The sequence below is a fragment of the Aulonocara stuartgranti genome, assembly GCF_965226115.1.
Source record: "Aulonocara stuartgranti genome assembly, chromosome: 7".
Lineage (NCBI taxonomy): Eukaryota > Metazoa > Chordata > Actinopteri > Cichliformes > Cichlidae > Aulonocara > Aulonocara stuartgranti.
Genome location: NC_138945.1, coordinates 54,404,586 through 54,432,392, shown reverse-complemented (window position 1 = coordinate 54,432,392; position 27,807 = coordinate 54,404,586). Strand labels below are relative to the sequence as shown.

The window sequence follows — 27,807 nt, the reverse complement described above, 5'->3', positions numbered from 1 at the left end:
TGCTGAGCAGTTTACGTGATAAGAATCTGCGGGCGTGCACACAGGAAAATGACCAGCCATAAACAACAAACCTACAGCATGTTGATGGTTTAAAGGGCAAACTCGTATAGTACTACTAGAAGCCTACAGTAACAGAGATGTCACAGATGACTTTATTAATAATAAAAGCATTCTCGCACATCACGTAACAAATACATTGCTGGTCCATCACCGGCTCAACGGGTAGCACGTACAAGTCACAGTTTGTACCGTAAATAGTGCTTTCCCGGCCGACTACGTGCAGGCGGGGCGGGCATGTCCCCAACCCGCCCACACTGAGGTGCTTTCAGGCCAAAGTTAGTAAAGTAGAGTGTCAGATTTCGACAGCACAGGAAAACAATGTAACACTTAAAAAAAGTCTAAACTTTTGGGATATACGTTACCCCGTTTGCCAAAATACCCACAATAATCTATTCTGATGCATTTAGTTTAATTAGGCTACAGTGGCTGTAGAAGCTAACACTAGAGTTTTAAACTGACGGTTAAAAAAAGTCGATTGTGATTGGTGACTCGCCTGGAGTGGGCGGGACCGGAGGTGCCAACTGCAATTGGGCAGCGGGTAGGGCTTGAAAGCGGCACTGGTACCTTCTTCACTGAGAGGAAATTAGAAATTAGGTCAGACGGACTTGTTCCCAGCCTAAGAGCATTCCGCCTAAACGGACATTAACACGGGAGGTTGACAGCGCTCCTGCTGAGGTAGGCCTGTGCTTATTGACGTACTTGTGTACCTGAGCACCACGTTATCAGCTCTCTGTCTGTGTTGGTATGATTGTGCGGGTGCCAGCTTGTTACGCAGCATGCAACAGCAGCAGCACTGCCTTGAGTTCAGACTGTGCTTGGACCCGGATAGATGACACCTGTGTTCACGTTTGTTTTGGCGTAACAGCTCTGAGGTGGTGGTGCAGTGTACAGCTTCTTTGGACCTGTTACTTTAAAGCACCGTTAAATGTTATGGTATCGCACACTGTGTGGGGTTTTTTGTTTGTTTGTTTGTTTATGTTTGTTTGTGTGGCCTGGTGGGCTCCTGTGTTACAATACTTGTGGGTAGAACCACAGATAAAACCCACAAAATCAAAATCATGACCTCACACTAGATATTTGGGCTGATTAGCAAATAACAAATAATGATCAGACATGTGATGAGAGTTTGAAATCCTGCTTGTTTTATTTCCACCAGCCATTCCTGTATCCGGCTAAGCTCTTTACTTTCTAGCTAATGGGAAACAGCAAAGCAGAAAGTAGAGATTGTCATGTTTTTGCACTAACCCCAGACAGTGTAGCTGAGGCTGATCTAAAACGACCTGTGTTTATGGTTCAGACACAGGATGGCTGCACTGCGTCATCTCAAGCAGTGCCACCCGAGGGGCATTGCTATCTCTCAGTTTCACACAAGCAGCCCTGCCTCTGCCAAACAGCATTACAAAATGCTTGTGCTGGGAGGAGGAACTGGCGGTATCGCAATGAGCTCCCGGATGAAGAGGCTGGTGGGAGCAGAGAATGTAGCTTTGGTGGAGCCCAGCGAGGTAAGGACACACTAGAGGATCACAGTAACCCAGCACCCACTGCAGATTTAGGCTTTCATTCATTTCATCCGTGACTTCCTGTTTACATTTCTGTGCTTCAAACCTTGAAAGGAAACTTGCACGCAAGCTTGTGTCAACAAAGTTTTTTTTATTAAAAAAAAAAGTGTTTTTCAGATCCACTACTATCAGCCAATATGGACCCTGGTTGGTGCTGGTGCAAAGACTGTAGCGTCCTCAAGCCGTCCCACTGCGAGTCTTATGCCATCTGGAGTGAAATGGGTGAAATCTAAGGTTCAGGAAATTAACCCAGAGACAAATACTGTACGCACAGCTGACGGGACTGAAGTAAGTTTGCAACAGGAAACTGTAAAGTTATAAAATGGCTTAAAAACACGTGATCTGTCTCTGTGTGTGTAAGAGAGAGAGAAGCTGAATATTATTTTAAAGACCTGACATAAACTCGTTTTCTCCCTACAGATCTCGTATGAATATTTGATTGTGGCGCTTGGTTTAGAGCTCCATTATGAGAAGGTGAAATCACAGGGTTTTTTTTCCCATTTGTTTAATCAGCCTCTGCCAATTTACATCTTAAGAGATTTATACTCATACTTTTTTGCTGTTGTTTTTACTTGTAGATCAAAGGACTCCCAGAGGGGTTTGAGCACCCAAAAATTGGCTCTAACTACTCTGTCCAAACTGTGGAGAAAACGTGGAAAGCATTGCAGGATTTCAAAGAGGGCAATGCTGTGTTCACTTTCCCAAATACTCCTGTGAAATGTGCTGGAGCGCCACAAAAGATCATGTACCTGTCAGACGCCTACCTCAGGAAGGTACTTGAATCTTTGAGATCTATTCAAGAGACAAAAAATCAAATGTGATTTTTTTTTTTTTTTTTTTTTTTTTTTTTTTTCCCAAATTTGATGAGTGGTTTTTGTTTTGTTTTTTCTGCTTCAACTGAAGACGGGCAAAAGGGCAAAAGCCAATGTGATCTATAACACATCATTGCCTGTGATCTTTGGGGTAAAGAAATACGCTGACTCACTGTGGGAGATTGTGAAAAAGCGTGACCTACAGATTAACCTGAGGCACAACCTGATTGAAGTGCGCGCAGATAAGCAAGAAGCTGTGTTTGAAAATCTTGACAAACCAGGGGAAACCAAAGTTATCGAGGTAACTGTAACAGCAACTTTCACTTTTGTTTCATGTATAAATGTTCTTTTTAAGTACTGATAAAAAGGGTGTTTGTTTGGGGGGGTTACAACCTTTTAGGCTACACATTTTCTCTTTTTGCATCTTAATATATAAAATATTTGAAAAAGAAACCCCAGAATAACCAGAATTTTTTTTAATAAATTTTTTTTTTAAGTATGAAATGCTTCATGTTACACCACCAATGGGACCCAGCTCGGTGATTAAAGGCAGTCCGCTGGCCGACGAGATCGGCTGGTTGGATCTGAACAAAGAAACTCTCCAACATACCAAGTATCCAAACGTGTTTGGGATCGGAGACTGCACCAACCTTCCCACATCCAAAACCGGAGCGGCTGTCGGTAAGTGTGTTGTGCACTTAGGTTGATCGTTGCGCCGAGTGAAGTCTGGAAAACTCTGCTCATTCATTCCACAGCTTCCTCTTGTGTGACCTGCTTGGACTTTTGGTTGGGTTTTTGCATTTTTTTTTTTTTTTTTTTAAAGCTACTATCTGCTGTATTACACAATCATTTGTTGGAACAAGACTATAAAACACCACCACACCCAGTGAATTTGTTTCTGTGGGGACATTGCTTGTTTTAGTAGGTTGGTCAGTGTGTCAGGTATCGTTTTGTGAGTTTGATTGGATCCTTACATTTCACAAAGAAGGTTTTCTTTTTTGTTTTGTTTTTTTGGTTGTATTTGGCATGAACAGATAGTACAAGCTTTAATCCTGCACACTTGGCTAATTTTGGATTTCCTGTGTCGTTGCAGCCAGTGCAATCATTGTTAATAATAAACTACATTTCAAGCAATTCAGCGCAGACTTTAGATTTAACATATCGTGTCTCATCACTTAAGGAAAATACCCACACTTTGTGGTGCAGTAGTTTCATTTTTCAGTGTGGAGACAGATTTCCAGGTTAGCTATTCTTCCTGGATCATCCTGCCACGGTCACACACGATAAAAGGATTACGTGAACAGATGTTCTCGGGTGTTTTAAGCCCACGTTTGGACTGGACTAATCAGGCAGAGTCGGACATGTCCTGAAGCCACTCCAGATTTGTCTTGTTTGTATCATTCAGGGCATTGTCGTGCAGAAACTTGACTCTTCATCTTAGTGTTCGGTTGCTGTGCTCTGGAACTGGTTTTGGCTGCTTTCCTTCCTTCAGCTCCAACCAGGCTGAGACGTGCTGGCATTAAGGCTGATATGAGTCGGTGATGAGCAGCGGCCGAGTGTTAAATACATGGTCTGTTCACTTCTGACTGGATAGTTCAGTTTGGAGTTCTTTAAAAGCTCTATGGCATACTTTACAAAGCTGTCTAATGGCTTTTTACTGAGAGTCACTTCTGTGTAGCTGGGGTACTATACTGTTGTCCTTCTGGAAGGTTTTCCTGTGAAGAGCATTTCTGTTAAAGTGATGTTTGAATCCATAACAGAGGAGTGTCCTGCTTTGTTGCTCAGCCAACTTTACCAATAGAGTTCTACAAAGAGTTCCTGTGTGTGTGTGTGTGTGTGTGTGTGTGTGTGTGTGTGTGTGTGTGTGTGTGTGTGTGTGTGTGTGTGTGTGTGTGTGTGTGTGTGTGTGTGTGTGTGTGTGTGTGTGTGTGTGTGTGTGTGTGTAAAACATGTTTTTGCTTAGTCATGGTGGGGTATGCAGCCTGAAGCGAGTGTATACCTTTGTAAATGTATCGCTCACTGCTTTTCTTTTTTCAGTCTAGAGGATGTGGCTGTTTTTAGCCCCTCTAACAGTTGTAGTGTTGACATTATCTGCCGGTCAGTCCATCTGTCTGTCCTTGGGTGAAGTTTGATCTGGAGGGAAGTGTGTCGGTAAAATGCTACACAAGGTGAACAAGTTTCATATTTATAGTTAAATCTTAGGTTCAGAGCCACTGCGTTTCTGGGAACGTGATCTAGTGAATATGAATCTACTCTATGCTGTCTTCTGGGTGTACAGGTCGAAGGCATACACAATGGACGCACTTGAACAACCGATCACTAACTATAAATGCTTCAGATTTTGCTGTAGTCTTCTTTAGGATAAGAGCTCAAAACTTTCATCGCTGTTTGCTTAATTTGGAACAGTAACTGCTGTAAGCATCTCTGGCTTCTGATTGGTTCAGATGTTTTAACAAGCTGCCTGAACTTGTTAAATTTAGTTGAGGCTAATGAAGTCAGAGAGCACAGTAGCCTTACATGCTGCTTGCTATGTTTGAAGTCTTTTATTCTTCTGCCACATTTCTTATTTTGTAACAAAGACCTCCGAACGCCTCAGAGTTGAGACTTTGACTCGTGGCCTGCCCACTTTGCATCGCCACAGGTCATTATGCCTTGATGTCAACTAAATGTTCTTGACTCTCTGATGTAATCACTTCCTGTGTGTACTTCACTTCAGGCTTTAATTCCCATTTAAGAAATGGACCCACCCTCAAGTTGCTTAATAGCTGAATAGTCCCCGTATATCGTTCCCTATAAGCTTCTATGGCAGTAAGAAACATAGTTTTAAATGGTTCTTTGTAGTATTATCACTTTGACTTTCAGATCAAACTATTAAGGAGAGGTCAAAAGTGACATATTTTAAGTCTTTATACAGTAGGGTTCTATATATCAATAATGCACACCAAATTGTAAGAATCATAGATTCTAGATTTTAAGGCATTTTATCAATTTTCAACCAATAAATCACTGAGAACCTTCACAGACAATAAATCATTAAGTTGACCTTAGTGGATGGAAGCAAAATTTTAATGGTTTGTTAACATGACCCCACTCTACACCCCTACAAAGTTTTATCAGAATACATTCAAAACCTTTCTGAGCTAATGTGTTTACAGACAGACTGATAACACGCAAAGGTTCTACCGAGAAAAATAACCTCATTGATGAAGGTAAAAACCAAGAGTAAAACTCACAGCTATGTTTAACAGTCAGGGTAAAAGCATTTCCACACACAAAGTGTAACGCAAAATCAAGCGATTCTGACTAAATGGCTGTGTAGCTTTAAGAAAACCACGTATGACTGGGGGACCTTCAGTTTGCAAATCAGAATAGAGGTTGGACTCTAGAGCAATGGGCAAGGCCCAGGTGGTCTGAACTGGATTTGCCCTGATCCAGAGCAACAGGTATGACAGGGTAAGAAGATCGGTGGATGAAGTGATTCACTTATCTTGTTTGGTGCCTGCTGTAAAAGTCCGTGGGGGCAGTGTGGTGATCTGGGGTTGCTTCAGTTGGTCAGTTTCAGCAACATTGTGTGTCCAAAAGTAAAGACTGAATGACCAGGCTTTTCCATCAATGGCATATTTTCTTCTACATACTTAAAAATGGAAACAATTTATTTGGCTCAAATTGTAGAACAGTGGTTGAGGGAGCATGAGACATTGTTTGCCCTGGATTGGCCACAACAAAGTCTAGATGTTCAGGATGTGCTGGAGAACAGTTTAATCCCATCATCAATGGAAGCTCTTTACAAAAAAAGGAATGTAACTCTGGATGGAAATGAATGTTGTGGTGTTGCACAAGCTTATCAGAGCTAAAGATAGTCCAACAAAATGTGACTTTTGTTTTTGGTTGAGCTTTGTATTTGTCAGTATGTGCAGGTCACCTCAATGATGGTGTGCATTTTAGGACCTACAACAGCTTCCAGCAAACTTGACCAAGATAAACATGCTGGTGTAATTCAGTTTATCGAATAAGGACCTGTTGGATATAAGCAGAATTTAAACTCTTTTTGTTTGTTTGTTTTTAGCGGCACAGTCTGCCGTCTTGAGCCGAACTATCAGCAAAATATTGAAAAAAGAAAAACCAGATAAGAAGGTAAGTGTGACAGCTATGATTCATGTGTTTAATTTTCTATATGGTAAAGCTGCTTCTTAGGAAATACGTCTACTGAAAAACACACAAACTGATAATCTGTCCTTTTCTTGTTTATTTAGTATGATGGGTATACTTCATGTCCCTTGGTCACAAGCTACAACACAGTAATCCTGGCAGAGTTCGACTACAACGGACAACCGCTGGAAACGTTCCCCTTCAACCAAGCCAAGGAGAGGCGATTAATGTACCACATGAAAACAGATGTGATGCCTCACCTCTATTGGCATGGGCTTCTTAGGTATGTTTACAGTTAATTAACAGCAGTTAATTAGCAGCAGTTAAGCCGCTACAACAACAGCTTTGTCTTTATTTGTCTCACGACAGGGGGCTGTGGGGCGGACCGGGACCTTACAGGAAAATCATGCATCTTGGGATGAAATGAAACCTCATCTTCAGTTTGAATCTGAAAGGAAATTCATTGTGTAATCATCTACCCAAGGGTGCACACGCATATGGATAAAGGAGTAATGTGAATGTTTTGAACATCATGATTAATCGGTCTCACAGAAAAGCTCATTTAAGTAGCGTTTTTGATATTACTGTGGAATTAAACGACTGGAATGATGGAGTGGGTCTAAACTGCTCATAGATCAGCTGTTTTTTTTTTTTTTGTGGGTTTTTTTGTTTGTTTTTTGGGTTTTTTTGTTTTGGGGTTTGTTTGTTTTTTTTGTTTATTGGTACTTTTGACAGCCCAATGAATGGCCGGTCGAGATGCTTTCATAAGCCAGAGATGGGGCTTTTATAGGGACCGAGAACAAAAGTTTGTAGAACACTCTTACTCCACACCTCTGGTGTTTTGTTTTGTTGTTGTTTTGTTTTTTTCAGTTATAGTTGGTCGGCATTGGCAAATTTTATATAGTGACATTAAAAAACCAACTCTAAATTCAGATTATTTCAGGGTAGCCTTTAAGCACAGCATATAAATATTACTCTTTCCTAGATTGCTACATTTAAAACCATGCACATGTGTACAGTTTAGTCATTGTGCGTGAGATGTGTTCAAGTCTTTGGCTTTATTTAGAGTTTTAAACTAATCAAGCTACCACACATTGTGTAGGATTTGCCATTTGGGGTGTTTGAACATTAACATGCAGGCTACAACAAGTGCTTTTTCTTGCATTTAGACGTCAGTGTCTGAAGTAGAGTTTTGTACATGATGATGATTTTTTTTTTTTTTTTTTTTTTTTTTAAATTAGTTCTCAACTGAGGCGAAAACATCTTGGTGGCTGTACAGTCAACGCTAGCTTCATTGTATTAAAACAAAAAAAAATCCTATAATCATTAAAATGACTGAAGCTTATGAAACCTCACGTCAGACTGTTATTGCAGGATAATATGAAACAACAAATGAATTGTTTTGTTATTGCATTAATTATTACTTTATAAAATTACAGTATTGGACTTTAATGAGCAGCTTTGATTTGAAATGGTTAAATCTGAAAAGCGGTTTTCAGACACGGGAGGGAGGCCAAAATTTAATTGCACACTTGTGTAAAATTGCCCGTATGTCCTCTGAAATAAGAATATGATAGGCTCTCAGAGGAAGACACTTTCGATAGCACTTTTGCATAATCTGAATCATCTGTTTTACCTGATCACTATCAATAGACTTTGATGTGTACTTGTATAAAAGTTGGATTTAATTTGCAAAATCCAGAGACCTGGGTCACTGGATTCAAACAGACTACTCTTTATTCTTCTCTCTGCATATTAAAGGTCATCAGCAGGACTACACTTCTTATTGCAAACTGGCAGAATATGTCTTCAGTTCGTGATCACCTTTCCAGCAGCAGTTTAATGTCAACGTTAAAAACATCAATAAATGTCGGAAACCTGCAGGGATATTTAAATGACTGTCTCGGATTTGGTTAAATGCTAAGTTTAATTCACTTTCATCCCCCCCCCAACAAGAGATGATCTAAATTTGACTAAAAGCTGAGCCTGCTTTTAGTCCAATTATACAGTATAATGTGGAGAAGCTGCTTTTGTTTTGGGATTTTGTTTTTTGCTTGCAAGATTTTTGAAAGTCTTAAAACGTCTGAACCATCCTGGCCACTGTCCTACAAAAAATGCCAATTTGCAGTCCAAACGTTCAGATTCGGCTTAATTAATACAGGATTCTTGCAGTCGCACAACAGCACCAGCAGGGATAAAATGTGACGGAGAGCCCGGGTCCAGCTGCGCACATACTAAAGCCATTTTCCTGTTGACTGCGCTCGCCACGTTGGTTCACCTACGTGTGTCACATTCTTCTGCGCACCGCAACGTTATGTTTGTGATGAGGCGGGAAATGGCGTCCGCAGACATGGTCGATCTGTGACTAGCTACTGAGCGACGGACACAGCTGGCGGCAACAACCACGGCCCGATCTTTGTCCGTGGCCGCCACGGTCGTGGCCGAGAGCTGACAACGCTGCGGGACGTTTTGAAGAGCTTCCTAGATCATCGGTAAGCATCGAACAACGTCAACATGTAAACAAAAAGGCTTGTCCCCCCCGTGAAAGCCCGACTCCTGCTAGCTAGCAGCTAACGTTGGCTACCGAAGGGGGCGTAGTCTCAATTGCTAAAGATGGTTACGGGAGCGAACAAAATGACGCGTTAGCCACAGCGAAGTTTGCTTTAATTACCTTTATTTCACTGAAGGATTAAAGAGTAATTTCCATATTACCTATAGATATGCTGTCGGAAGACACACTAGAGGAGTTTTTTGAAGCGGAGGGAGTAATGTCACGAAATGGCTTTTGCTGCCTTTGGCGTTTTGTTAGCTTGCAAGCTAACTATAGTTTGGTTAACGTTAGCCACAGAACCCACTGACAGACAGCGCCTGTTTTATGCTAGCATTAACAACAGTTCTGTTAAGCCTACAGGTGTCAGTTCTGACTACGTAAAGTCGGCGGTGGGCCAAATAATGCGGGGCATCAGCGTCAGAGCGGTGTTGTCTGTGTAGTATTGATGCTAAATGTCAGCGGTTGGCTAACGTTAGCGGTAGCTGACGTCGTTGGCGTTAAGGCAGCCCGTCTGATGTTACATAACGTTAGACAGCGGTGCTGTTTGCTGTCAGATCTCATTCAGCAACAACTTAGCAAACATATATAAACACAAAGCCTATCCTCTAAGCAGCAGCTAACCTCGGATAACTCGAAAGCTTCATATTTTTGCTAACTTCTGCTGTTTACCACCCACTCCGCTGACCGGTCCGGCTTACACGAATTTTTTGTTTTCATAACTTTTCTTTCATTTATACCGGAGTCGAGTGGCCGTGACAGCTAAAAAAAAAGGCAAAGGTATGCGTTTCATCTGAACTAATTTGATGAGCTTCCTTAAGTTACTCAATTGTCTGCACACATTTTGACTAGATTGGTGGTGAAGTGTCCATAAATCGTGGGTTTTCGTTGCACAGCTTTAGCACGCCAATAAAAACGCATTTGACTGTATCTGCGAAGGGAGACAGAATGAGGATGTGAAAACTGTAAACATAAATAAATACAACTTTAGGAACTTGCTTCTTTGCTATAGTAAACTAGAACCACACACAGTCATGTCAACGTATGTGACCTGTATTTACACGTATTTCATAAAACAAGAATTTGCGTTGGAAACTGAGGGGAATTTAGAAGCTGCATCAGTGTTTTTCGTGCATTTAAAAAAAAAAACCAAAAAAAAAAACTGAAACACATTAAAGAGGTTTTTGGGTAGAGCTTAAAAAAGATGGTTAGCTTTGTGGTGTATTTTTATTTTTTTAGTATTATTTTGTTTAGAAAATAAGCAAGAAAGAACATCGATGAAGTAACTCAGTCTTAGCCCTTGCTGTACTTGCATAGTAACGCCCAAAGGCCAATTTTTTTTAATTTTTTTTTTAAATTTTTAAGCCAGGAAAAACCCTGACACAGTTTGTCTGCCGAAGAGAGAAGTTGCTATATCCTGCTCAGCACAAGTCCTTGTCAGGATAAGAAATGTTTGCTTTGTGTTTATGTAAAAAGTCTTGTCTTGTATGATATTGGCTGGGCAGCAGATCTGAAAACCTATCAGGATTTTTAGGCACATGGTTGGAGAGGAACTTGTGCAATTTCCTGCTGTTTCTGACCTTTTGGTAAACAAAAGCCCTTTTGATACTCAAGTAAATTAAAACACCTTTTTTACAAATTAAAAAAACAATTTAAAATAGTGATAATTTTTATGTTTTTATCACAGTCTAGGTTTTTTGAGGGGGTTTTCTTGGGGGGGTAGAGTTTCATGTACTTGAGTGTAACTTGCATTTTTGGTCATAAGTAATGGGGACATGCACGATTCCTGTCAGAGCGGCAAAGCACACTTTTTTTTTTTTTTTCTTTTTTTTTTTTACCATTTATGGATGGATTGTGTTTACTGTTATAACACAAAGGATTGAGTGTCTACCCTTTGTGTTTGAAGTGCAGTGTCAAAACCGCTCAGTCGACTTAACTCCATCTTTTCCTTCCTTGTCAGATTTTTCTATGTGACGTTGGTACATGATGAAGCTGAGAGTGCGTAAAGCTCCTCAGCAGCCGAGCGTAGGCCATCAAACCCACCCGTCCCAGGCCAAAAGGAAACACTGTGAAGTGGAGCCATCGCCGGTGAGAGGTCGAGGCAAAATGCAGAAGAATGAGACAGGCCTGTTCTCCACTATCAAGAAATTCATTCGTGGAAATGCAGTCAAGGTAAGCACAGCTTTTTTTTTTTTTTGTTTTATGTGCTTCATTCTGTGCTTCATAGTACGGCGCAAGAACACACACAGCTACTTAAAAAAACAAACCAAAAAGCTGATAAAGGGAAGCTGTGTCACGCATGTAACTGTTAGTAGTGTTTTTAGCCATCGAAACAGCAGGTTTACAATTATTTTAAGTCTGACTCAAATTACTGATGTCCACACAAAAGTTAGATATTTTTGTCTTAGACTGCCGAAACCTCCTATAGGCTTCAGTGGGTTCGTTAATTTTTTCCACGTTGTTTAGTTTTACAGTTTCCACATAGTGCTAGTTTGCTTGGTTTTTATTTGTTTTTTTTAGTTTTCATTGTAAATTTTTGTTAATATAACACAGGTGATGAATGTCAGGGGCAAGATCTAAAAAGTTCAGAATAGGGATTATAATACAAGCACAGCGTTCATGCTATGCAGGCATGTCAGCCTTAATAAACACATACACTAATGCATCCTAAGGTGTATATTAGTTCTACACAGCCAGGTTTTCTTTGTGTCTGCTGGCTTAACAATACCTTAAACCCCAATCAGAGATAAACTTAAGCTTTCTGCTTGCACGCTCACGTAAAAGGGGCGGCGTTTGCCCACATCGTTTGACTCTTCTGCACAAAAATGGTTCGATTTAGCACCACTCATTCCAATCAGAGACATTTTACTCTGTAAAAAAACATGACAATATCACAGTAAAATGCAACACTGCTGCTTACAGGAATACAAGAAAATGCAATGCTGCAGAAAATCCCCAGATCTACTGAGTTCATGATCATTATTAGCATACTGTGGAGTAAAGTAAACATGTTAATATCTTTGCTGTTTTTTTTATTTCCGACCAAGCAGCCACACATTAGAGCTTGAAACCTTTAAAATGCATCTATTAAAGCATCAGAGGTTACTCTGTGTGTTTGACTCTGACTCTGACTCTGTCTCACAACCTAATAAATTAGACTTGGAAATCAGTTTAGTTTGCCACCAGATTAAAGTGAAATCAATTTTATTGATTGAATAGATATCCTGTTTGATAAACGGCCTAATAATGTAACCATAATCAGTTTTCTGGTCTGTGTTCTAGTAACTGAAGTTCCAGCAGTGTAAAACAGGTAGAACAGAATGTAAAAAAAAAAAACATGTAGACATTTTCTGCATCACCAGCTGCATGCAAATGCAGTGACAATGTCACACATTCATTTCAAAGGAGGGCTTCATTTAGTGGTGTTGGGACAGTTTGACTTAACAAGTTGCATTGAGTTGAGTGTTCTCCTTTTTCCTGTCAGTCAAAGCACTTTGCACACTCTGTTTTTACCCCTCAGCCATAAAAAGGTCCATGGGGTTTTGTTGTCTCCCTACTTGGCAGACAAAACTCTGTGTGTGGCATGTGCTCACGCAGGTTTGTGAAAGTGATAACTTGATAATGTGCCATTCATACCATAGGTGCATCTACTATGTTTGAATTTCAGTGATCTCAACCTCAAGGTCAGAGGTCACTGGGAGTTTGATTTATAAGTGCATCTACTAGGAAGCTGAGGGGTAGCACTGGCAGCTGCCAGTATTGTTATCATTGTTATGTCCTTAGAGGGGTACTACAAAGCAAGTTTAGTGGGTTAGTGAGGTATGTCAGTGCACTGACTTTTAACAGATCATCCTTCAGTTTTCTTCCATTTATTTGATTCATAGTGGTGAGGCAGACTTGAGGCTATCGTAGAGGTCATGGGGTAGAGATGGAGTGTACTCTCGACAGGTTGCCTGTCTATTGCAGGGTTGACCCACACAACCATTGACAGTCACACTCAAACCTGCAGCCAATTTGGAATCACCATTTAACCTAACATGAATGTTTTTGGATTGTGGGGGGAGGCTAGAGTACCCCGAGAGAGCCCACGCAGACACAGAAAAGGCCCCGGGCGGCCAGTGGATTCAAATCTAGAACCTTCTTGTTACGAGGTGGCAGTGCTAACCACTGAGCACCGTTCCGCCCCAGAACAGAAGTCACATTTTTAATCAAATGTCATCACATGCTTGTAAAACATCCACATTGAGAAATTAAAGATGCGCTTTCTGTGGTAATGTCATGGCAACTGCTTTCAGTGCTGCTAAATATATTTTGCATTGCAACATGTTAGCGATTTGCACACTGAAGAAGTTAAAGCTGTGGAAAAATGTCAATTAAGTACATTTGTAACTGTGTGTGTCGTTTCTTTTTAGGTGGAGCAGGATATTCCTGCCAAGCGGAGTCGTATTGATTGTAATCCCGACGGTGATCTCATTACTTCAACACCACAGACTAGAGGCCTCTCTAATAAATCCGTATCCAGAGTTTGCCGGAAAAGTCCAAATAAAGGTATGACAGACCAGTCTATAGAAGCTGACCATAACAATTCGCATATCTTTCATGTATATTCTGCAGTTTTATAGCTCTGTCTTAAGAACCCTAAAAATTTTACAATAGTGTCAACAAACTAAAACCATGTCCTTTTTCCCCCTCCTTTTTTTTTTCTTCTTTTCTTCAAAAGACACCATGACCTGCCATAGTAAACCAATTAAACCAAACGGTAAACTGGAGGCCCCCGTCGACTCAACGAGCAGCCCAACACGCACCACCCTCCTTGGAACCATCTTCTCCCCAGTCTTCAACTTTTTCTCACCAGCAACTAAAACTGGTAAGAAAGTCCACAAGTATTCTGTAGCCGATCCACAGGTAATTTAGGCTGAATTAATAAATAATAAATAAATGATAACAAACAATCATGCTGAAATATAAACTGAATGGTTTTAGGGTTTTTTTCTGAAGAACCAGCGATATATGACTGAAAGCCACATCTTATTTGTATTCCCTCTGTTAAGCCACTCCTGGCTCTGATTCTCCCGGCCAAGCCATGGAGGCAGAGGAAATCATGAAACAGCTGGACATCGAGCAGGCTGAAGAGATGCCGAGCAGCACTCTCACATCCACCCTCACATCCACCGAGGGCATCGCTCCGTGTCACACTGCTCCGATTTTACCACAGAGGCTCCACATTACCTCCGATACAACCATAGAAGAAGGAGAGATCGTCACTGAAACTGACATGCCCCCGTTAACAGGTACGACCACGCACGTTAGGCCTAATCCTCCTTGAATTTAAAACTTAATTCACATAAACAAGGACAACTTCACAGTAGAGGCTTGTTATTTCTCAGAATCATTGCATTTGAATTTCTCTTAAATCTTATGTGTCTCTGTCAGCTCCTGGGTGTATGCCAGATGGCAGCTATCCACACTCATTACCTGCAGTTCCAGCAGAACCCTCATATGATGAGGACTGGGAAGTTTTCGACCCGTAAGTTAATCAATTTTTTTTTTCTTTTTTTAAAACAAACTCTAAATTTAATATAAATCCTTTCAGTGTTAATTAAGTAAACATTAATAGACTTGGTGCTAATAGAATAAGTGCTGCATTGTTGTTAAATTTGAGCTTGCACTTTGCGCAGCAAACCCTGTCTTTGTTGAGTTTTGTGGTGTGATTCCACTTGAAATCACATTCAAGGTGACTTTGTATGCTGGTGTTGAGCTTGTTGTGAAACTTTCAGCCACCAGGTGGCAGCAAAACCACACTTTTAAGTCTGTGCATCACTCTGCATTTACTTCACTGGAGGATACTGTTTGCTCATCCCCGATTTCCCCCAGTGAAGATTAAATATTCTCTTTGTTTTCCTTTATTTTTTTTATCCAACATCTATAAAAGAAACAGTAAATAAGTTATATTACTATCAAAGGTTCAACTGGGACATTTAAATACTTGTGATTTTTGACTGTTGATATATTTCCTTTTGGTTTCTTTAAATTCGAGGTACTTCTTCATCAAGCACGTGCCTCCGCTGACAGAAGAGCAGTTAACACGCAAACCGGCGCTGCCTTTAAAAACACGCAGCACACCAGAGTTTTCTCTTGTCCTTGATCTGGTAAGCAGCAAAATGTCCCTTATGCTTTCATCTCAAAATAAAATAAAAAAAAAGACTCAAATTAAAGACAACAATAAAATAAAAATAATTTGTTTTTTTCTTCTCTTGCTTCCAGGATGAAACTCTGGTTCATTGTAGTTTGAATGAGCTCGAAGATGCAGCTCTGACATTCCCCGTGCTTTTTCAAGATGTAATATACCAGGTACAGGTTCAGCATCATTCCCCAGTTTAAGAGACTCACTTTTTATGGCTGTTCCTAAACCTTCTGTCTCTTGATCTATTTTTTCTTTTTTTTTTTTTAAACCTGCAGGTGTATGTTCGGTTGAGGCCCTTTTTCAGAGAGTTTCTCGAGCGCATGTCTCAGTTGTACGAGGTAAGAGGCATCTTTTGTTAGAGTGCATACGTTTGTTTAGTCTGGCCTCCTCTCAGATTCAGTATTAGTCATTTATTGCTGTCCATTAAAATTTCAGATTATTCTCTTCACTGCTTCAAAGAAGGTCTATGCTGACAAGTTGCTCAACATCCTGGATCCGAAAAAACAGTTAGTAAGGTCAGTGGGAACGTGCATCCAAAGATGAACTCTGCCTGCTTTGTAAGATGTCTGGTAGCTGTAGAGTAAGAGAGGAAATGAACAGGATACAAACCTGTATTCATTCCATCAGAGTTCACCAGCTTTATTCTGTAGTCATCCTTAGGAGAAGATCCAAGATGAACATTTAAAATATCGCTCTTGACACAGGAAAAAAAAAAAGGAACTTCCTTGATTTTTATACCAGGTGTACTATCCAGTATTCAAGTTCTTCGTGTTTCCTTTTCCAGTAAAACTAACAGCAGGTTTTCTTTACTGGAAAAGCCATAAAGCTCCTCCCCCTTCCTGGTTGTGTTGATTTTGTAAACAAATCCTTTGAAGATTTGTGTTTGGACTTCTCAGCAAGCTCCGTTGTTGTTTAGAAGAGGTTCAGTTTATCAGGCAACCAGCTTGGTTGTGTGTCACTCCTAAGCAGAGCCTATGCACAGCTCTGGAGAGTCATGAGGGGGAAAAAATCAGTATTCCCCAACTAGTAAGGCTTCTGGCTGTTTCGTGTATCTGAACGGCAGCAAAACTTTGAGCTCCGATCTTTACATCCTCTAATTGCACCTACACCGCAGCTAAAGCCACTCTTTTATTAGCACTTGCTCCGACCCAGCCAGTCAGGATGCTGATTAAACAAGGACCTAAACCTAAAAAAGCCAGAAAGGATGTATCAGATGACGATGTTAGCAACGAACTCCAAACCGAGAAGATGGAAGAAGCTAGCGCCCAACAGACCAAGACTAGTGTTCTGACTGCAATTGAGTTGCAAGTGATTATTGGGGTTGCTGGTAGTCGCTGGAAAAACAGTTGCTTAAGGTCCAGTCACACAGGTTTGCAGAGTGGTTAGTAACTCCCTGGCAACAACCTGTTGCTAGCATAAATGTGCATTCCCCAACTGATTGGCAAAACCCTCTTTGTGATTGCTTTGGCAGCTGCAGTTGTAGTTTGCATGGAAGTTATGGACCTCTCTACAAATGCTGTTCAGCAGCTCTGCTGGCTGTAGTGAAGCTGTGAAAAGTGTAACACAAACCAGAAATTGAGATCATGTTGCCTTCAAAATAAAAGTTTGAAGGCAATGTTGCCTGTAGCACTGAGCCACAAATCATATTTTAAAGACTTTCTCCAATTCTAGTTAGTGTTGCACTTTTCACCATTTTGCTATTGCTGGACTTGCTTGGACTAAATCTCTTTTTTGCAAATATTATGTATCAAAATAGTGTCTTGTCAATCACGAGTTGTTAGCCAGTAAGCATGCAGTTTCCCAGTCATACCCACCTTGCATTGGTATTTTGGCAAACTGATGGTGGGTGTCATTCATTTATTTATTTATGATTAATATTTGAAGGTCATCACTTGCACATAAACATGCAGCTTATATCATTTTTCTCACTCATTCAAGCACAACCAGCATTACTGATTTGGTCCTCTCAGCGTGTCCAGTGTTTCATGAATATATTATTCTGAAAGCACCATTCACTCCCTTTTCATTGTTTCAAACAAACCAATCTGAAATGCCTGTCGGGACGCTTGCATTTGTTTTTGGGGTTTTTTGGGGTTTTTTTTTTCATGAAACATTTATTAATTTCTTTTCCTTCTGTCACCTTACCGCCAACCTCGGGACAAATGCACAGTGTAAATCATTTGACCCTTTGAATTTTTCTGTAAGCATCATTAACTTCACCAGAGCTCTTCTTCCTTTGGTGTTATTTTCTCGGAATAAATCTGTCATGCTGCATTTTTCTTTTTTGCTTTCTTTCTTTTAGACATAGACTATTTCGTGAGCACTGTGTGTGCGTTCAAGGAAATTACATTAAAGACCTAAACATTCTCGGGCGGGATCTTTCCAAAACTGTAATAATCGACAACTCACCCCAAGCCTTTGCTTATCAGGTAAAGTTCTTACACCAGAAATTATTTTATTATTAGTTGTTTATTTGTTTTTTGTTTTTTTTAAATGAATGAATTCATTTTAAACTGCACTTTTATCCATGATTTTGTGTCACATTGCTCTAAACACGCGTTTTTGTTTCTTTCAGCTTTCCAATGGAATCCCCATTGAGAGCTGGTTTGTGGATAGAAATGACAACGAGCTTCTAAAGCTTATTCCTTTCCTCGAGAAACTTGTGGAGCTGGTATGTACTTGGACTTGTAAATATTTGCATCTGTGCATTCACACCAGTGGAAAATAACCACAGCTGGCAGTCTGCTGTCACTGTTCCACCCACTCTTCACCACACGCAGAGTTAGCTGTGTAATAAACTTACCAGTTTTATATTTAGTGTTGCTAATAGAGAACATATAAACAAATATGTGTAAATTATTTAAACAAACCAGTTAAGTTTCTTACTTTGCTACTGATTCATTTAACTGAGTTTCAGTCTGTATATCTGCATTGGTTCATGGTTTGAAAACCACTGCACTGTACCAACAAAATGCTGCATATGGCTGCTGAAATCGCAAATTTTGATTGGCTAGAAAGCTGTAGTCTAACTCTTGGTTAGATAACAGCTGTCAGTCAGCTGTCAATGGCTTAATTTGGTGCCAGGTTTAGTTTTGTGACCAATGCATTTAACCACAAAAAAGGGAAGTGTCAACTCAGTCAACAACGCTCACATTTTAATATTAGATTTTTTTTCAAAGCTTTGTAAGTGTATAAACCCAGTCAGCAAAGAGAAGGTGGTCTGAGAGGAAGTGCAACCAAAAAAGAGCAGAAAGTAAAATGGTGCAGAGAAGTTTTAGGTAATGTGAGTAAAGCAGAGGAAGACGGACGTGAGAGGCAAACATTGCTATTAACACAGCACTGTGTAACATTAACTCTGCTGGATTGACATGCTCAGTAATATCATGATTAGAGCTGGGCAATAAAACGATAACATTATCATGCAAAAGGTTTACTCAATAGTGATATCAAACATGGTCGGTATAAAATCGATAGAGCTCACTCCATCCATGTTTTGACGGACAACACAAAAGGCCATTGACAATAAGTAGTGCCAAGACAGTCATGTGGGTAGAATAACATCAAAGCCACACAGGTTGGGTTGACGTACACGGGGTAGGAGAGACAGCCGGCAGCAGCACATGAGCTTATATTTGGGCTGCTACACGCATTGCGCTAAAAGCTCGGGCAAGGTAAAAGACGACATGGCAACAGAAAATGAAAACTCAGAACAGAGTAGTGTGCGCTCCAACACTGCAAACTGTGTTGAAAGCAGGTTTCCACAAAGGCCAGGTGACAAGGCATGATGCCAGTAAGCAGAGTCGAAAATGTCAGATTTAAGAAGCTGATTAGAGAAACTGAGCCTGTTACCAACTTCGTGGCTATAAACGTTTCTCTCAGACGACTTTATCCTGCTACATGTGGAGAGAAGAGGGAGAGATGAACAGCTTTTTACTACCACAGCGGATTAGTGGTGGAACGAGTCACACATCTGATCCATGACTGAGGTCTAAGGAGCTTGGAAAGAAAAAAGTGTCTGGACTTCTTTAAGTTGCTTGAAGACGTTTCACCTAGCCCCACCTTATCCTGTAATTTACTGAGGTCAGATGGCCCAGGCTGTGAGTGGGCATTAAAGCGTCTGGCGTCTCATTAGGGGGTCCATTGTCCCTCTTCAGGGGGACACTCCCACAGGGCTTAAATCTGGGACTCTCCACCATTTGACCCTAGAACTGAAGAAGCTTCTTGGATGAGAGGTGAAACGTCTTCAAGCAACTTAAAGAACTCCAGACGCTTTTTTCTTTCCAAGGTCCTTAGACTACAATGACCTGGATGACTGAGAAGCTTCACAGACATCCATGACTGAGACTCCCATTGATACAAAAGTAGAACACAATTGAGTGTTAGTTTTGCTTATGTTCTCCTTTTATGTATATTTGAAAGTTTTTAAAAATTTGTACTGATATGTTTAGTATTTTCTGTTTGTGGAGTTAAAATGCTTTACCTCTATACTGTATTTATTAAATTTTTTGTTGTAATAGCTGCTTTATTTTTTTGGACCTGACCAAAGAATTTAGTGTTGCAGTTCGTTTTTGTTCTTCTGTAACACTTGAAGGTTTTTCCTTGTCAGAAAACCCATGTCACATATTTAAAATACAATTGCACAATGTAGCAGCGCATTTATCATGTTCAACGGCTCAACCGTAAATTTTAACATCTCATTTTGGTGTAAAAGGGAACCTTTGAACTTTACGGAAGTAGGGATTTTAATTTTAACGTGATATCAGTATCAACTGAAAATATTAGCAGCCCAGCTCTAAACACATTGCATTTAGTGAAAGTTTGTCTTTACTTGTTTCTCGTGCAGAGAAGAAGACATCCTGAATGTGTGATCAAAATGAAATTTTAATAATTTACAGTTTTTAAATCAGTCTCACCTTGTCTGTCTCGTCCCAGAATGAAGACGTCAGACCGCACATCCGAGAGCGGTTTCGTTTGCACGACCTCCTCCCTCCAGACTGAGGTGCTAATGTTCATTTACAAGATCGCAGTGGAAGAAGGAAAAAAAACAAACGGACTCATAGAAGGATGTCTTCAGTGGATTCAGCTCTGAATGGCAGTGTTACATACACAACATTGCCATTATTATAATTTTTTTAAGTCGTACAAAAAAAAAAGAAAAAATGAAAATTATGCTCGAGTCCACAAAAAAAGTCCTGGATGTTTCTCCACACACACGCACACACACACACACGCACACACAGTGAAGGCAGACTCAGAGCAGAGGTTTCTTAGCTCACTTGTTTTCAGTGCGACCTTGCAGATGGCCTCCTGGAAGGTATTTTGTCATTTGACAAAACTGAATGTCACAGTGTTGGATTACAAGGACATTGTTGGTTTCCTCCTGACCTCCAGTGGCCAGTCAAACCTGTAAAATATTCACTCTATTTGCCTGTAAATATATGTACATAATTGTTTTGTTTTTTTGTTTGTTTGTTTTTCTCTGAGGTTTTTAAGTCCTTTTAGTTTCACTTCAGATTTTAGTATGTACTCTGACTCGGTTGCTTTTTTCTTTTTTAACTGATAAAATGTTGTTTTGTTTGAACTTGTTGATAAGCAGCTGCTTTTCTGTTGTATGCCTGCATAATTCCTGTGATGCTTTACTCCATTACATGCAGTCGTCTCTTATAAGGTGCAGTTTTAAAAAAAAAAAAAAAGAAGAAGAAGAAGAAAAGAAATGAGTGTCTTTGGGAGGAAAAATTTTTCTGAAATAATATTTTAAAGCTATGAAATGTAAGATAGACTAGGGTCTCAAATGAATACCAACCCATAATGGCAGAATCTTAATTTTGGAGATTTTTATTTAAGAGTCCGCTTCTGGTTGCGACATTTTGATCGTCCTCTTTGACAGGAGGGGTGGGTGGGAGGGTGGGGTTCAGGCATCTTGCACTTTGACATCCAGCCCTTTGTAAGTTGATGTAAACTCTTGTCACTTTTCTACACAGATGTGTATCGCCTAAATTTGTTATGTGGGGGAAAAATGAAATTGTAGCACCAGCAAATTGCCAACATGTTTGCTTTGAATCTTCTTTTCCAAGACGTCTTGTATGTGGGATCTTTGATGTAGGAGTCACGAGTTTTATTGACTTATTGAATGATCACTCCTGGTGTATTCAGTGTTACTCAATGGTTTCCTTGAAAATAAATACATTTTTATACGACACAAGGCTTCCTAGCAGTAACTGAGATTTTAGTTTGTTCAGCAACACTTTTTTTTAAAGATTTATTTTTAAAGTGAAGACAGCTTGCAGGATTATGCAAATTGATACAGAGGTGGACGAGTGAATGTGGAGATGCTCCTCTGGGATCAGTGCAACAGGAAAGAGGAGCAGGAGTTCTTTGGTTTGCTTTTTCTGATCAAAGCATCATTTTGATACTTAAAACTTTTTTCTTTTTTTTAATTTAAACTTTATTTTGTTTCCTAGACCTCATCAGATGACATAACCTTCAATGTTTTTGAAGGTTATGGGGACTAGACGGGGCATATTTATCCTATATGGGCTTCTCTCCTTTGGCTATGTCAACGACTAAGCAGTAGGACATGAGGACTAATGTGTAAAAAGATTTAATTGAATAATTAAAATTAAGTGAGAGAATAGCAGCTAACGTTAGCTAGCTGGCGTATTATTTAAAGAGGAAGAATAAAATTATTAGTATTATTAAAAATAATAAACCTGTGGCTCTCTTTCACTTTTGTCCTGTCTTCCTCCCCTCGTCCCCAACTGGTCTCTCAGATGGCCACCCCTCCCCGATCCTGGTTCTGCCAGAGGTTTCTTATTGTTAGAAGGGATTTTTTTTTTTTCCTTCCCACTGTCTCCAAATGCTTGCTCATAGGGGGGTCATCTGATTGCTGGGGTTTTATCTGCATTACTGTAGGGTCTTTACCTTCCTTTTGTAATGCACCTTGTGTGCATTATGTCTAGCCTCTTCATATTTTTTTTAATTGTAGTTTTATCTTCCTTTATTAAATTGTTTCTCTGCACTCAGTAAACCTGGACGTGTTTCCATTTCGCTATGTTTCTCGTTTGTGGACCATCATACTAACAGTTCGTATGGATCCAAATGAACATAGAGCATATTAAGAGCCAAAGCTAAAGAAATCCTTTTCTGTCCTCCAGGATTTTACACAGAACATTTCCTCAAAGTAAAGTCATTAAATATCTCTTGTGGCTGGGGTTATTGTGGGCCTTTTTTTTCATTCAAAAATTGAATAAAAAGTAATGCAAAACGGGTTTAATATCCAAAGCGGCTAATTTTAATATGTTAACTGCAGCATAAACTACAATAACACAAAACAATTTACCTTTTTGTGACTTGCCGAGGACTAAGTATGTTTCTGCAGCAGTTTGTCCTACTTTTAAGCAGATGTTTCCCTCTTCAAAAGGAAAGAAATGACATACAGCAGCTGCAATGTCAACTGACAGACACCCAGTGAGTGCGGCCATATTTTACTGGCATGCACACAACCTGCGAGATTTTTCATTCAGCTAAGAACCTTGTGAGGCGTCCGGATGAGATAACCTGCTGATTTGTTAAACCTTTTGTTCTTTTGGGAAATGGGACATTATCTGATTACAGGTGCACACCGAATTGCCCCTTTCAGAGGTCATGTGACTCCGAATTCACCTTCATCCGAGTTTATCTAACAATGTTCGGACGGAAGACTTGTTTCAAAACAAAATCGCACTGTTGATAGCGTGGAGATAAGACGTGGGGATAATTAACCGTATATTTTAGACTAAATCCATCCATCTATTGGCTGGTGGTGGTGGGAGGAGGTTGTGGCTCTTAAACTACGAAGCATGTGGTGTGACAATGCCGGGGTGCCCGGGGATATAAAAGGTGCAGACAGGCGCTCTCCCCTCAGGATAACGTCAGGTCTATCAACGATGCGGATGCTGCTATTTCTCAGTGCGCTGTTGGGGGTGTTCGGGTTGGAGAAAGCGTCCCCCGTGGACACCCAGCAGCTTCGGGCCCTTCAGTGCCCGCCCTGCGAGCGGATACACTGCTCTTCCCGGCGGGCGCTGAAGCTCCAGTGTAAAGGGGGCGTGACGACGGGTGTCTGCGGATGCTGCCCCGTGTGCGCCAAGACGGAGGGGGAGACCTGCGGGGGGACGTGGGACTACCTGGGGAAGTGCGACGAGGGGCTGGTGTGCGTTTTTCAGGACTCGGCAGCTGCCAAACCAGACGCAGAACGCAAAGGGATCTGCAAAGCAGGTGAGATTGTAACCATTACTCTAAAATGATGACAAGCAGCCACTGCGCATCAGATCCACGGGTGATGCTTTAATCACTCGTGAAATGCAATAGTGGGGAAATGAAAAGTTTTACAGCAGCACAAAAAAGTTATCGAGTTGTTCTGATTTATTCACATGTACAGAAACCATCATGCTAATTAAAAGAAGGCTCTGTAAGCAAGAATGCAATATTTAACTCTTCCTTCTGGAAATAAAGTTGGCGGGAACTACAAAGGCGCTAAAATCTTCTCTAAACGCGTAAAATGCACTTGGTGAGATTCTTTGACTGTAAGTCTGTGTAGTGGGAATGGTGCTGGTGCGGTAAAATCTGGTTTATGAGCTGTGAAGACTGATAGTGTGGTCAAGGCTTCCTTTGAATCAAAGGTTCCTCAGCCATAATTACTCATCTTATCTGTCCCCGATGAAAAGAAGTGTCACCGTTATCAATACGATATCAGACCTTTTACAGTTTTCCTGTCTTTTTTTAAAGTCTGACTCCACAATGCGGGACTCTCATTCGTAATTTCTTTAAATCTGTGCAGTGATTGAACAGCTGGATGCAGAGAGCTGCCAACCAGAGTGCACCAAGGAGTACTGCCAGGCCAACCCCTCTGCAATCTGCTCTGCCAGGTGAGCCCCCTCTCCATCCTCTTAATGCCACGTTGTTTTTGTTGTTTTTAGCAATAATCAGAATTTCCTCGTCTGTAGGTCTACATCTCTGCAGAATAAAGAGTGCCAGGGCTCCTGCCAGCACACGTCCTGCTCCAGCTGTCTGCTGCTGAAGCGTCCATCGTGCTCTCAGACCTGCGCCCCGTCCGATTCCACCTGTCTGCAACACTTTGGGAAGTGTGTGCACAATCACCTGACTGCACCTCACAGTCCCATATGCCACAACAACCTCCAGGTAAGGAAAAACAATAATAATAAAAACCAAACTTTTCCCTGTTTTTTCTTTTTTTTTCTTCATTGCGCTCTGAATCCAACACGGTCTTTTTTTCTCTTTGCAGAGTAACTGCGAGGGGCATTTTGTGTGCTTGATCCCGGACTGTCCGAGCTCATCCAGCTAAGAAGAAACCAAGAGGAACACTTGTAGCAAAATGTGAAGAAAGGCAGCTATGTTTAAACCCTGTGAATATCTCAAAACTACTTAATCAACAATTACTTTTCGCCCCCTGCAATTTAAATCAAGATTAAAACCTTCTACTTTTTTAAATTCTATACCATCATGTATTGACTTTGCTCTATTTATTTATGGGGATTACCAGGCTGGATCTGCACTACTCTAGCTGTTAATTAATGCTGTCCAGTGATGTGCATTGCTTTATATGACGTTAGACAGTTGGCATAATCACTGTTTGTTTTTACGTGTTTTCTTGTATCTTATATGAACTTGTGTGTCACCATAAGTGTTTAATTCATGTACCACAACATGAAAACCTACCTGCTAAGTAAACATATGTCAGATTCTCTCTGTCACCTGTGTGTCAATTATTTAATTAGATCTCAAATTACTGGATATCATTACCAGTGATTGAATATTCTAATCCATATTCTTACAGTTTCAGCTATAAAATACAAATGCAGTAAACACATTATTTATAAAACACAAACTAACACAATACTTTACAAACAACCTGCAGTTTTTGGCCAGACCAGTAAATCCACTGCATAAAAAGAGCCCACAAACATGTGATAGATCTGTATCAGTCAGTCTACTGCCATAAAATATACTGACCAGCCACTTTATTAGGTACACTATACTAATACTGCTTTGGACCCACTTTTAGTTAATACCAATTTAATTCTTTATAGCACAGATTTGACAAGATGCTGCAATTATTCCTGAACTCATTGTCATGCTCTTAAGCAGTTTGAGATGATGTGAGGTTTCTGAAATGGAGCTTTATTATGTTGGAAAGAGCCATCAGGAGATTGGTGCACTGTGATTATAAAGGGATGGACATGAGCAGCAGGAGTACCTGGTACGCTATGGCATTTAAAAATGCTCAAAGTGTGCTGAGAAAACATCAAATCACCACCAGCTTCAACTGTTGATCCAACTCAGGATGGATTCATGATTCATTTGTGCAGTTTATGCCAAATTTTGACCCCACCATATGAGCGCTGAGATACTCAGAGCAAATTCACTTCCTCCTTCTAACGCTTGATTTGAACTTTAGCAGGTCATCTTGACCAAGCAGGGTAAAGACAACCTGCTCCATGTGGTTGGTGTCATGTGATTGGCTGATTAGATATTGGTGTTAACGAGCAGCTGAACAAGTATACCTAATGAAGTAGGCAATGAATGTACATTGCAATCAACAGATAAAAGCAAAAATAACAACAAAAAGAGATTTTACTTCTTTATCAAACAAGTTTCTGAGGTGTTTGAATGCTTTCCACACCTTTTCACTTGTGTGTAGCAATGCTTGCAGCAAGGCATCATGTATAGCAAAACATTTTATATAAGACATCATTATTTTCCTGCTTTGCAAAACCATCCAGTGGACTGTGTTGAACGTTTAAATCACGCTTAAAAACTCGCCTGTTCCATCTAGCTTTTGAAGCAAATTAGTTTGGACTTCCACCTGGTCTGCATTTGTGCTATGTAACTGTAACTGTCACTGTAACTATAATTGTTTTAACTGTTTTTGTTGCCTTTTGTTGTAATCTGCTTGGCTACCTTGTAGGAAGCACTTTGATGGACACTGACCTTTTTAAATGTGCTATAGAAATATAATATTGATTGATTGATTGTACTCTCTGACAGGTCTGCTCTGGCATCGATCTGTAAGTGAGGGTTTTGGAGTTTTGGAGCAAATGTTGGCAAAGATAACAAACATCATACCTGACTGCAGACCTGCCTCAAGTTCAGTCCTGCACAATACACGTCTTTTACAGGGAAATATTAAATTGTTAATGCATGAATTTTTTTTATGAAGAAAACAAAGTGTGAGGCACAAACATTTAGTGGAATAATACAGATTCCCTTTCTTCTGATTGCTTCTCATTTTGGGAGTTTTTTCCTGATAAACAAGTTGAGCTCCCTCTACGGCTGCCGCCCCCCTCACAGTTGATGGTTATTGAATAACAGACAGTTTATGAGGCAGCAATAATGAAGCCTGTACATAAAGGGAATAAAGTGTGGACCAACAATGGGCAGTTTGTTCTGTGGCCTTCAAATGTGAGCCATTTCTGATGAACAGAAGCAGTTTATCTGAAGGATTTCGCAAGACGGGAATGGTTTTTAAACCAAAACAATGGCCTGCAATGTCTTTCATCTTCTTTCAAACTTGTTAGTAAGCTGCATCCGTGATGTAACGAGACATCGGAATAATATCTGATGTTTAATTAAAGTACAGAGATTTGTGCAGCATAACAAGTACACCTGAGGAAACGAAAACTAAGACTGAAAGCACTGTGCCATCGGTTATTTATGAGTAAATGAAATTATTTATTGACACAAAGTGTTCTCCTGGTTGTCTTCATTTCTTAATGAGAACCCTGATTTAAGCTAAAGTCTTGCTTTACATCGTTGCTCCACAAAACCAAACAAAAAAATTCTCTTTTGCGCGTTTCTCGGGCTGTTAATACACACACATCAGCACATTGGGTATCTATTAGGAAAACAGGATCGGTCACCAAAGCAGGCCGCCTGTGTTATCAAACCCATATATCACTCTCACTTTTTTCTTACTGATAAAGTACCACAGTTAAAAGAGGACTGTCTGTGTGCCAGCAGTAATAAATTTGCCCCTGTTAGAGGTAACCCATGTTTGAATGCAACACAAAAAGCTGAGAACAATAGAAACGACGCACTGTTCGAAAGAGGTGCCTCGCACTGTAAACACTGTTTACATTAGAGATGTTAGTATTTCAAATTCATTTTAACCTGATGCTTTAACACTTTTTTTATGCTGTATGGAAAAAAAAGCATGTGCACTGTGAAAGATTTTGAGCCACCCCTCACTTTTTTATATTTTGTTATCAATATGGGACATAAGTGCAATCATTTATCAAAATGTGCAAAAATACATAGATGTACAGCACCAAGACACAGGGAATAAAAGTCATTATTTCCTGGGCCACCTTTATAGTTAGCTCAGTCCATGACTGATAGTGCTTTATTGTACGTTTTTCTATCCAGGTGCGCTGTTACTGCAGTGGCACTGCGTTTGTGATCGATGTCATGCTGAAGAAATGAGACACACTCCAGATGGTG

At 40.3% G+C, this 27,807-nt stretch overlaps 3 protein-coding genes across 3 annotated transcripts; all 3 read left to right on the top strand.

The window, feature by feature from the left end:
* The first annotated feature begins 550 nt into the window (after nucleotides 1-550).
* sqor (sulfide quinone oxidoreductase) lies at nucleotides 551-8,379 on the top strand. The gene is made up of 10 exons (XM_082541356.1): nucleotides 551-735; nucleotides 1,358-1,562; nucleotides 1,737-1,907; nucleotides 2,040-2,093; nucleotides 2,198-2,392; nucleotides 2,523-2,732; nucleotides 2,929-3,112; nucleotides 6,498-6,565; nucleotides 6,685-6,863; nucleotides 6,950-8,379. Exons 2-10 carry the CDS (start codon nucleotides 1,365-1,367, stop codon nucleotides 7,005-7,007), a joined length of 1,317 nt encoding a protein of 438 aa, XP_082397482.1. The 5' UTR covers nucleotides 551-735; nucleotides 1,358-1,364; the 3' UTR covers nucleotides 7,008-8,379.
* A 354-nt stretch (nucleotides 8,380-8,733) lies between these two features.
* Nucleotides 8,734-21,514, top strand: ctdspl2a (CTD (carboxy-terminal domain, RNA polymerase II, polypeptide A) small phosphatase like 2a). The gene is made up of 13 exons (XM_082541354.1): nucleotides 8,734-9,072; nucleotides 11,089-11,300; nucleotides 13,541-13,676; nucleotides 13,849-13,995; nucleotides 14,180-14,419; nucleotides 14,562-14,655; nucleotides 15,166-15,277; nucleotides 15,393-15,479; nucleotides 15,588-15,650; nucleotides 15,748-15,827; nucleotides 17,615-17,741; nucleotides 17,888-17,983; nucleotides 20,245-21,514. Exons 2-13 carry the CDS (start codon nucleotides 11,112-11,114, stop codon nucleotides 20,308-20,310), a joined length of 1,437 nt encoding a protein of 478 aa, XP_082397480.1. The 5' UTR covers nucleotides 8,734-9,072; nucleotides 11,089-11,111; the 3' UTR covers nucleotides 20,311-21,514.
* A 1,428-nt stretch (nucleotides 21,515-22,942) lies between these two features.
* Nucleotides 22,943-25,019, top strand: LOC309712061 (uncharacterized protein). The gene is made up of 4 exons (XM_082542644.1): nucleotides 22,943-23,565; nucleotides 24,128-24,215; nucleotides 24,294-24,489; nucleotides 24,593-25,019. Exons 1-4 carry the CDS (start codon nucleotides 23,151-23,153, stop codon nucleotides 24,650-24,652), a joined length of 759 nt encoding a protein of 252 aa, XP_082398770.1. The 5' UTR covers nucleotides 22,943-23,150; the 3' UTR covers nucleotides 24,653-25,019.
* Nucleotides 25,020-27,807: the final 2,788 nt, after the last annotated feature.

What these genes read in the sequence shown, in the direction of transcription:
- ctdspl2a (XM_082541354.1), top strand. Translation starts at nt 11,112, where the DNA reads ATGATGAAGCTGAGAGTGCGTAAAGCTCCTCAGCAGCCGAGCGTAGGC. An exon ending in TTCAAGATGTAATATACCAG is followed by an intron (nt 15,480 to 15,587) that starts GTACAGGTTCAG and finishes TTAAACCTGCAG; the next exon opens with GTGTATGTTCGGTTGAGGCC. An exon ending in TCGAGAAACTTGTGGAGCTG is followed by an intron (nt 17,984 to 20,244) that starts GTATGTACTTGG and finishes GTCTCGTCCCAG; the next exon opens with AATGAAGACGTCAGACCGCA.
- sqor (XM_082541356.1), top strand. Translation starts at nt 1,365, where the DNA reads ATGGCTGCACTGCGTCATCTCAAGCAGTGCCACCCGAGGGGCATTGCT. An exon ending in CTTTGGTGGAGCCCAGCGAG is followed by an intron (nt 1,563 to 1,736) that starts GTAAGGACACAC and finishes AGTGTTTTTCAG; the next exon opens with ATCCACTACTATCAGCCAAT. An exon ending in CAGACGCCTACCTCAGGAAG is followed by an intron (nt 2,393 to 2,522) that starts GTACTTGAATCT and finishes CTTCAACTGAAG; the next exon opens with ACGGGCAAAAGGGCAAAAGC.
- LOC309712061 (XM_082542644.1), top strand. Translation starts at nt 23,151, where the DNA reads ATGTGGTGTGACAATGCCGGGGTGCCCGGGGATATAAAAGGTGCAGAC. An exon ending in CAAAGGGATCTGCAAAGCAG is followed by an intron (nt 23,566 to 24,127) that starts GTGAGATTGTAA and finishes AAATCTGTGCAG; the next exon opens with TGATTGAACAGCTGGATGCA. An exon ending in TATGCCACAACAACCTCCAG is followed by an intron (nt 24,490 to 24,592) that starts GTAAGGAAAAAC and finishes TTCTCTTTGCAG; the next exon opens with AGTAACTGCGAGGGGCATTT.